At 38.3% G+C, this 10762-nt stretch overlaps 1 protein-coding gene across 1 annotated transcript in view; it reads left to right on the top strand.

Moving 5' to 3' along the window:
- The window catches only part of F5 (coagulation factor V), a 75703-nt gene extending 69277 nt beyond the window's left edge, over positions 1-6426 (top strand). The window contains exons 24-26 of the mRNA XM_053909320.1: positions 1311-1462; positions 4462-4644; positions 6002-6426. Coding sequence (XP_053765295.1) covers positions 1311-1462; positions 4462-4644; positions 6002-6148 — 482 coding nt within the window. The 3' untranslated portion in view covers positions 6149-6426. The remainder of the gene's footprint in view (positions 1-1310; positions 1463-4461; positions 4645-6001) is intronic.
- The last annotated feature ends 4336 nt before the right edge of the window (positions 6427-10762 follow it).

The raw sequence follows: 10762 nt of genomic DNA on the forward strand, positions 1-10762 counted from the left end.
AAAGCAGCTGAAACTCGGAATCCGCTTCTTATCGAGGCAGATAACGGTATCCATTATACTGCCGATACCACGAGGGGCATGGACGTGGGCATTTTGTCAAAGCGCAGTTAGCAGTGGTATGTAACACCTCCCATATAAAATGCTAATTCTGTATAGCAGGAGCAGTCCTTGAGACAGCTCCGTAAATCACTGGCCTTTCTTTCCCTCTGGCACATGACGTAAATGGTAGTTTGTTCAGGTCATAGAGACAAGCCACTCTAAAATGTGACATTCAACTCTGTTAATCTATTTAAAACATTTATATTCTATTCAAGAAGCATTACTTTTTAAAAATCTCTTCACTTTCTTGGGGCGCCTGGGTGACTCAGTCGGTTAAGCATCCAACTTCGGCTCAGTTTGTGAGTTCGAGCCCCGCGTCGGGCTCTGTGCTGACAGCTTGGAGCCTGGAACCTGCTTCGGGTTCTGTGTCTCCTTCTCTCTCTGTCCCTCCCCCTGCTCACACTCTGTCTCTCTCTCTCTCTCTCGCTCAAAAACAAACATTAAAAAAAAATAATAATAATAAAAATCTCTACACTTTCTTGATATAATTATTAGAGTAGATTTTCTTTTTTAAAACTCTTTTTTTTCCATGGAGAAAGATATCACTTCAAGAAAATGTCAGCATGATTTACTAACAAGAACAAAGTGTCACAGAGGTGATGATGATGCGTGGTCAGCTGGGCTCACTCACTAGTTACGTTTCTTACATTCGCAGCCCAGCCTTGAAGCCTGACGTTCAAGTTCACATCTTGGCAAAATTCATAACATGAACCACCCTCAAAGGGTTAAAAATAAAATATTGAATGTGACTCCCCAGGGATCTTCTTCTTTGTAGCTTTTCCTTAGAAAGAGAAATAGAGTATATTCTTATATACAGAGATAGTTTAGGAGTATTTTCTACCTCAAAGAAAAGACAGTTTCCATGATTCTCTGAAGGAGGAAAATGAGTTTAAATATTTAGAACGTGGTGTTTGGTGTCAGACTTCCTGCGCCCCAGTTTAGTTTCCGATTCTTCTGGTAGTCTTACTTCAGCAAGTTACTCTTTCTTGCTCTGCTTTTGTCTTCTCATTTGTAAAATGGAGGTGGTTAGCAGCATCAGATAATACACGGAGAGCCTAAAAATAGGATTTGGCACACGGGCAATAATGTTCACTGTCGGCGATGATTGTTTTGTTGTTACCGAGTATTAATACTGTCTCCTCTGTAGTGCAAACCACCACACAGGGAATACTGGTGGTGCATAATTAATCACATTACTTTTCTCTTGACAGGATGCTCCACACCGCTGGGTATGGAAAGTGGAAAGATAGAAAACAAGCAAATCACAGCTTCCTCATTTAAAAAATCTTGGTGGGGAGATTACTGGGAACCTTTCCGTGCCCGTCTCAATGCCCAGGGCCGTGTGAATGCCTGGCAAGCCAAGGTAAAATAACGCCTATGAGTGGAGTTCTCTCAGCCTTCTAGAAGAAAACCACGGCCCTCACTACAAGGAACATGGGCATCTTGGGAAGCAAGAATATTATCTCCTGTTTCTGCAGATTATGATCCTAGGTCCTTAGACCTAGGATGTCTGTTGACTTGATAGCTGTAGCTCTGACTTTGGCTCAGAGAGAAGTTACCATCTCCTTGGTTTTTGGTCTAGTCTTGATTTAGACGAGGCTGGGCAAATCTTTTCTGCAAAGGGCCAGATAATAAATATTTTAGACTTTGTGAGCCATACATTTCTAGTCATAACTACTCAACTCTGCCACTATAGCAAGAAAGCAGCTATAAACAATAAGTACATGAGCATGGCTGTATTCCAATAAAACTTTATTTACAAAAACAGGCAGGGGGCCAAATATGGCCCTTGGGCTGTAGCTTGCCACCTCTGAATTAAGACAACTTAGTGATAAATGATTTTGATTTCCAACACCTTCTCTCTTTTTTCACAATTTAGCAATATTTTTCATTTTCTTAATAGTGCTATTTAAATGTTTTATGTTCCCATTTTTTAGAATTTTGTGACATTCCTTTGGACAATTGGAGGCACAGTAAAATGCTACAAAACCGGGGTTATAAATCAGTGGCCTAAGTTTAATAAGCATCTTCCAGAGAGTAATATTGCTCCTAATATTAGCCCATTGAGTAATTCCAGTGTCTTAGTTTTTAGGGTAACTGTTAATATTGACTCATTTTTATTGCACTTTTCAACTGACTTGAAAAATTACGGTGGCATCAGAAACCAGAAAAATTCTATCAGTCAACTTAACCCTTCCTTATTTTCTATCTTCCTTTGTCCCTCCCTTAAGACACCTACATTCTAGTTCCCTGGACTCCATAGAATTCCAGGTCCTAACCCTAAGTTAGGCTGTCAGAAATGGAAAGAGAGCTGTGGTGGGAGTAGAGAAAGTAGAACAGCTTGGACCCCATACAGATAGTCTTGGGAACTGACATCTGTATCTCAGAACTCATTTCTAGTCCATCACAGACTCACAGAATAGAAAACAGTGAGGGGGTTACAAAGCATATGGTCCAGACTTTTCCTGTTAAGTTTAAACACAGAGAAGATCGCATCATTTTCGCTTAGTCTGGTGGCAGAATCAGGAAACCCATTCTCCCGATAAACAGTTTAGTGGTCCTTCTGCCATTCAAAGCCACCCAAACCCCTTATTATGCAATTTCATGGAGGGGGAAACAGACCTGAAGAAGTTAAAATAAAAAAAGTAATAATGTATTACATTATACTAATATAATTATATAAATAAAATGATAAAAAATGAAAGATTAAGTTACATAGAGATGTCATCCAATTTTTCCCAGATAACTCTTTAGATCTGTTCATGGTATAACTGTGTCACCCTACTCCGTATTTTACAACTTTCTGAAATACTTTGCTCTGTATATGATTTGCACTTAGTCTTTGTAATATAATAAGGGCTTCAAAGATGAAATGCTGATTTTAATTTTTAATGCTGTCATTTTAAAATCTGGAATTCTTAATCTTCTTCACTTAATCTTCACTTAATCTTCTATTAGGATCATATGTCTTTAAAGGGTCTCTTTAGAGAGGCTGAAAATCTAAGCCAGACCTATGCAAGTACACGCACAGACTGAGGTGTCTCTACCTCTGTCATGCCTACGAAAATTTTCATGCCTTCAAAAACCCTCTAGCAATCTATATTCTACATCACCGGTACAACTTCGATTGGATACCATACAGTTTAAAGGTACACTAAGAAACCACCAAATACCCTTGGGGCGCCTGGGTGGCTCAATTGGTTAAGTGTCCAACTTCGGCTCAGGTCATGATCTCAAGGTTCACAAGCCCATGTCTGGCTCTGGGCTGACAGCTCAGAGCCTGGAGCCTGCTTTGGATTCTGTGTCTCACTCTCTCTTCCCCTCCCCTGCTCTGGCTCTCTCTCTCTCTCTCTCTCCCTCCCTCTCTCTCTTTCTCTCTGTCTCTCAAAAATAAAACATAAACATTAAAAAATTTTCTAAAAAAGAAACCACCAAAGTCCCTAGAGAGTGTTACAAACTTGACAAAAAATTAATTAACATAATTTTAATTCAGTTAATTTATTTTAAAAATACATATAGTATATGAGTATATACATATATCTGTGTATAAATATATACACATACATATGTGTACACATAAGTGATGATAAAGAAATATGTCAATATTCACTATTTCATATAGAACTGAATGAAGACTATGGGGCATGAGAAATCTCCCAAAGGTGAAAATTTCTCTTAGATTACTCTCGTACTCAGTCCTTCTGATCCTCTTTCTCCAAGTATGTATCAGCGAACATATGATTAGGCATTTTGTTAGGCCAGAAGGCAGGACAGCTACCATGCCATAAAGTCCCAGGTATGGCTTTATCAAGGCTCTCAAAGATTACATTTATTTGAAGTATCAGAAGAGAAGAAATTGGACTTCTCCTCGTTGATATAAGCAATGGGAAGAAAAGTGGGACTTTTCTAAAGTAAGTTAAATAGAGATTCTTTCCCTGATACCCTCATGGCATTTACACAAATTTATTTAAGAGAATAATATTTACAGATAACTTAGCAATATGATATTCTTTCTCAAGTAGGATTCATTTATGTGTTCATTCAACAAGTATTTGTCGAACACCAACCATGTGCCATGCATTGTGGTAAGTACGTGGAAACAAAACAAATTCCGGCCCTCGAAAAGGAAGGGATACAAAGAAGTAAGTCATTATTGTACAGTGTCTGTGAGACTCAAGTAAAAGTTTATATATGTCGGTGCCAACAAACACGAAGGAATAGGGAAATCCTCTGAGAGAAAGGATCTTAAGGGATGAGACAGAAAAGAAATCCTCTTGAGCTCTGTACATTTCTGAGTATCTTGATCTAAAAAAAATCAAAGGTTTTAATTGCCTCATTCATATGTCCTCATCATTTTCACAGGCAAACAACAACAAGCAGTGGTTACAAATTGACCTACTCAAAATCAAGAAAATAACTGCGATTGTAACACAGGGCTGCAAGTCTCTGTCCTCGGAAATGTACGTGAAGAGCTACACCATCCACTACAGCGACCAGGGAGTGGATTGGAAATCGTACAGGCAGAAATCCTCCATGGCGGACAAGGTACCGGCCGGTGTCCCGGCAAAGACAAAGCAGTTCGAAAGCTGCTGTGATGAGAAAAGTACCCTACATTTATTTGCACATAGCTTTTGGGATTTGACAAATAGGCACAGACAGGCACCTCCTCTCTAAGAATTCTGTGTGGAGAGAGATCCCACGTCTCCCCCTCTTTTTATGAGTACATTAATCCCGTCGTGACGGCCCCACCCTCCCGATTTACTCTAATCCTAATTACCCCCCAAAGGCCCCGCCTCTTAATACTATCCCATTGGGGGTTAGGGTGTCGATGTAGGAATCTGAGCGGGATGCAAACATGCAGTCCATAACAGGGTCTAGAAAACTTTCCACCATGAAATAACATCATGTTGGCATTACCTTGGGTATACTTGTTATTCTTGACCGATGCCCAGCAAATGCCCATGCCCCAAAGCTTTCTGTATCATATTATTAAGCAGGAGACAATTGTTAGCCTCGCTGATGAGGAAACTAATTTCCTTCAAGATGAACTACGCCATTATTCTCCTTAATTCCCTGTCATATGGTGTTAAGATGCTGCTGGGGCAAAACTAAGGACATGAGCCTAAAATTCCAGAAATGGAAGTGAGGCTGGAGCCAGGTGGAGGGGCAGCGCAGGAGAAGGGGGTGACATTTACTGACTGCTCAGCTTGGGCTCAGCACTTATCTCAGCAAATGAGTTTGAACCGCTCTCTCTTTTTAAACTCCTGGGTTGTTTGTCTGGTCGCTTGGTTGGTTCAGTTTGTTTTATCTGTCACTGTACCAGGATGTCTTTCTAGCTTGATAAGCATCACTGTCATAAACAAATAGTGATTTAGTTTCCAGTGTATGTAAATCTGGGGGGAACCTGCTGGGAATGCAAAACTGGAAAAGAAAAAGGGGGGGCATAAAACACAGTTCAATTGAGGATATAAGGCATTTGGCAAAAAGAATAAGTAAAAACACATATCGTTGCATTTTATTTTAAATGTTGGTGACCCCTACTCTCTGGCACTTGTCATATGTGTACATACTTAAAAAAAGTCTTTATAACGCCTTCTGTGAGGTAAACTTTTATTATCCCCATTTTGCCAATGAGGAAATAGAGAATCAGGGAATATAAGTAACCTGCCAGAAGTCACACAGCTATAATGGGACCGCGTCAGACGTCAGATTTCTTTATTTTCCCAGCTCGGATCACTGGTGAGGTAGAATCCCTAAAGAGGTCTGTTAGGCACATGATTTCATAATTGACTGAAGATCATCTCTTCATGATGTCTGTGTTCTTTGTTTTTAAAAAAATCACCTATAAGATTTTTATATCTGTTACATCATCATCAAAGATCTTCTCATATTTTCCTTTCAGATTTTCGAAGGAAATAATAATGTCAAAGGACATGTGAAGAATTTTTTCAACCCACCAATTATTTCCAGGTTTATCCGCATCATTCCTAAAACATGGAACCAAAGTATTGCACTTCGCTTGGAACTCTTTGGCTGTGATATTTACTAGAATTGAATATTCAAGGACATAGGAAAGACTCTTAAAGATATCAAGCGATTTAGAGCGGGCAATGTATTTTATAGCTATTTTAAATATTAATAATTTTGATTGTTTCCCTTTTCTCTATTAGAGAATAAAATTTTATGTATGAAACTTTCATAATGTAACTCCTTGCTACAATTCAGTGAGGTGATGGCTATTATTTATTCAGATATATGGGAAAATATCAAGAACCAACAAACAAATGGCTTATCTGTCACAATGATTTAAAATGCTATATAAAGTAATATTTATGTAGTTAGCATGCTTCATTATAGTTCTGTTGAAACCTAAAAACACTAGGGGCTCCTGGGTGGCTCAGTCATTTACGCGTCCAACTCTTGATTTCGGCTGAGGTCATGATCTTGCAGTTTGTGGGTTTGAGCCCTGCATCTGGCTCTTTGCTGACAGAGTAGAGCCTGCTTGGGATTCTCTATCTCCCTCTCTTTCTGCCCCTTCCCGCTAGCGTGTGCTTCTCTCTAAGAAATAAACACTTTTTTTTTTTTTAAACCTGTACACACTAATAAAAGAGATATTACTTTTTTAAGCCATTTATAGACCTGGATAGCTTTCACACCTACCTTAAAAAAAAAAAAAGAACTATGATTTAAGAGTAAAGGAAACAAATAACATTTTTAAATGGTTCATTTTTCTTAACATGAAGAGAAAAATATCTTACCATATGAAATAATGAGTCATTAAAATACCCTGCCTTCCTTACGTGACAATGATTTTTCTGACCCTCTGTGAGATAAAATGATGTCCAGAGTTAGGGGTCTTTAGATACAAAACACAACCCAAATAACCATGGGAGAAATGAACCCTTGGCCTCACTCTAGCTGACACTACAATGGTATACTGTTTTTTCAAAGCATAGGTTCACCTAAGGGAAAGCTAAAACCTGTAAAGCAGCATTGGAACCACTGGCCCAAATGCAGCTGTTCCTGCTAAAACTGGCGAGCAATTGTGGCTTTCTTTCAGTGCCCTTCCTTCCAGGGCCCCAACCTCCCCCTCTCCCTTCCTCAACAACTTCCCCTTTCAGCGCTCCCTTCCATGGGAACTTGGCATCTAATGATCACATAGATACCGTGAGACTGGGGAGCTCTCTGGTCCACTTCAGCCACATGGGATAGGCAGTCACTGGTAAGACTATCTTTTTGTGGAACAAACCACCCCAAATCTGAATGCTTAAAGCAACACGTTTATTCTTTCTCATGATTCTGTGGGTTGACTGGGCTTGGCTGGGTGGTTTGACTCCTGACTACATTGTGGGGATCTCTAGTGAGGTCATAGGCAGGGCTGGAGGCAGAGTCATCAGAAGGCTCAATGGGACATTGAAACAGCTGATCTTCTGTTACTCCTCAAGTGGTTTCAGGTCATTTCCTCATGACGTGGCAGCCAAGTGGCCCATCCGTCATGGAGTAGAATTCATTGGGAACATCTTTAGATACTATCAGAGTTACCTATTACATCCATGGGTGGGCTGAGTCCTGTGAATGCATAGGGGAGCTTCAAACATCCACAAAATATGGCTTTCTCCCCCCCCCCCCGCACCTTTATTACAATATATTTGACAAATAAAATTGTAATATGTTTAAGTGCAGAACTTGATGATCTGACATATGTAAATGTTGTAAAAGGATTCCCACTGTCAAGTTAATTAACTCATCATCCTCTCACCGTTACTGTTTTGTTTTGGTCAGAATGCTTAAGATCTACTATCTTAGCAAATTTCAAATATAAAATACAATATTATCAACTATAGCCTCCATGCTATATATTAAATCCACAGAACTTATTCATCCTATAATTGAAAGTTTATACCCTTTTTACCAGGTTCTCCCCCATTTCTTCCACTTGCCAGCCCCTGGCATCAGCATTCTACTCTTTGCTTCTATGACTTCAACTTTTTATTTTAATTCTGAATAGTGATACCATGCAGTATCGGTCTTTGTCTAGCTTGTTTCACTTAGCATAATGACCTCCGGGTTCATCCATGTTGTCACAAATGGCAAAATTTCCTTCTTTTTTAAGGCTTCATAATATTCCATTGTATATATACCACATTTTTTTAATCCATTCATCTATTGACATACACTTAAGCTGTTTCCATAGCTTGACTATCATGAATAATGCTGCAATGAACATGGGAATATACATATCTTTTAAGCAGATGATTTGGTTTCCTTTGTACATATATCTACAAATGAGATTGCTAAATAATATGATACAGTAGTTTTGTCTTTAATTTCTTGAGGAAGTGCTATACTGTTTTCCATAGAGGCTGTACCAGTTCACATTCCCACCCAAAGTGTGCATCTTCACCAGGATTTGTTGTCTTTTGTCATTTTGATAATAGCCATTCTAACCAAGTATGAGCTTATATCTCATTATGGTTCTGAATTTGCATTTCCTTGATGACTAGTGACGTTGAGCATATTTTCACTGGCCATTTCATTTCATCTATTGGCCATTTATATGTCTTCTTTGAAAAATGTATATTCAGATTCTTTGCCCATTTTTTTATTTGGGTTATTTGGGTTTTTTGCTATTGAGTTGTATGAATTCCTTGTGTATTTTGGGTATTAATCCCTTATCAGATATGTGGTTTGCAAATATTTTCTCCAATTCAGTATATTGTGTTTTCGTTTTGTTGATAGTTTCCTTTTATGCCCAGAAGACTTTGAGTTGGATGTCGTCCCACTTGTTTACTTTATGCTTTTTGGTGTCATATCCAAAAAATCATTGCCAAGGCCAATGTCAAAGACCTTATCTTCAATGCTCTAGGAGTTTTATGATATCAGATCTTATATTTGGGTCTTTAACCCATTTTGAGTTGGTTTTTCTGTATGGTGTAAGCTAATGGTCCAATTTCATTCATTTGCAAGTAGATACCAACACACTTATTAAAGAGACTATCCTACTCCCATTGTGTATTTCTGGCATCTTTGTCAAAAATTAATTGACCATACATGCATGGGTTTATTTCTGGGCTCTCTATTCTGTTCATTGATCTATGTCTGTTTTTATGCCAATATCCTACTGCTTTGATTACTATAAATTTGTAATGTAGCTTGAAATCAACTAGTGCGATGTTTCTGCCTTGCTCTTCTTCCCCATGATTGCTTTGGACATTTGGAATCTTTTGTGGTTCTAGATGAATTTTAGGATTTTCCCCCTATTTTTGTGGAAAATGTCATTGGAACTTTGATAGGGACTGCACTGAATCTATAGATCACTTTGGGTGGTGTGGACACTTTAGCAATACAAATTCTTATAAGCCATGAGAGGTTAAATAAATTTAACCAAGGTGGTTAAATTTATTTGGTTAAATTTAACCACCTTGCTTAAATTTATTCCTAAGTATTTTATTCTTTCAATTCTATTGTAAATGGGATTTTTTTCTTAATGTCTCTTTCCAATAGTTTGTTGTTAGTATATAGAAATGCAACTGATTTTTGCATATTGATTTTGTATCCTGCAACTTTGATGAATTTACTAGCTCTAATTATAATATATAAAATACATAACACCATAATAATAGTGCTTTTGTGTTGTCTTTAGTGTTTTCTATATATAACATCATGTCATCTGCAAATAGAGACAATTTTACTTCCTCCTTTCTCATCCTTTCATTTCTTTTTCTTGCCTAATTGCCCTGGCCAGGACTACTAGTACTATTAAAAAAATTTTTTTTTAACATTTACTTACGATTGAGAGACAGAGAGACACAGAGCATGAGCAGGGGAGGGGTAGAGGGAGGGGGACACACAGAATCTGAAGCAGGCTCCAGGCCCTGAGCTGTCAGCCCAGAGCCCGACACGGGGCTCAAACTCACAAACCACGAGATCATGACCTGAGCCGAAGTCAGCCACCTAACCGACTGAGCCACCCAGGCGCCCTTATCAGTATTATTTTAAATAAAAGAGGCAAGTGTGGGCATGCTTGTCTTGCTCCTGATCTTAAAAGAAAAGCTTTCAGCTTTTCACCAATGAATATAATGCTAGCTATTGGCTTGCCATATTTGGATGGTCTTTTTATGTTGAAGTACATTTCTTCCATACATACTTGAGAGTTTTTATCATGAAAAGATGTTGAATTTTGTTAAATGCTTTTACTGCATCTATTTAAGTGATATTGTAATATGGATTCTTCATTTTGTTGATGTAGCATACCACATTTATTGAAAGCATACATTGAACTATCCTTGCATCCCAAGAAAATCCCACTTGATCAAGGTGTATGATCCTTATATCGTATTCTCAAATTCATAATGTTTTGTTGAAGATGTTTGCATCTGTATTCATCACGGATATTGGATTGTAATTTTCCTCTTTTGCATGTCTTTGTCTGGCTTTGGTATGAGGGCAATGCTGGGCTCATAAAATGAGTTTGGGAGAGTATCATCCTGTTTAATTGTTTGTAAGAGTTTGAGAAGGATTGGTGTTAATTCTTCCTCAAATATTTGGTCCATGAAGCTGTTTCGTCCTGGGCTTCCCTTTGTTGGATGGCTTTTGATTACTGCTTCAATCTCCTCACTCGTTGTTCTGTTCAGATTTTCTATTTCTTCATGATTCAGTCTTG

This window comes from Panthera pardus, unplaced genomic scaffold (genome assembly GCF_024362965.1).
Source record: "Panthera pardus isolate Hobbes unplaced genomic scaffold, ASM2436296v1 HiC_scaffold_21, whole genome shotgun sequence".
NCBI lineage: Eukaryota > Metazoa > Chordata > Mammalia > Carnivora > Felidae > Panthera > Panthera pardus.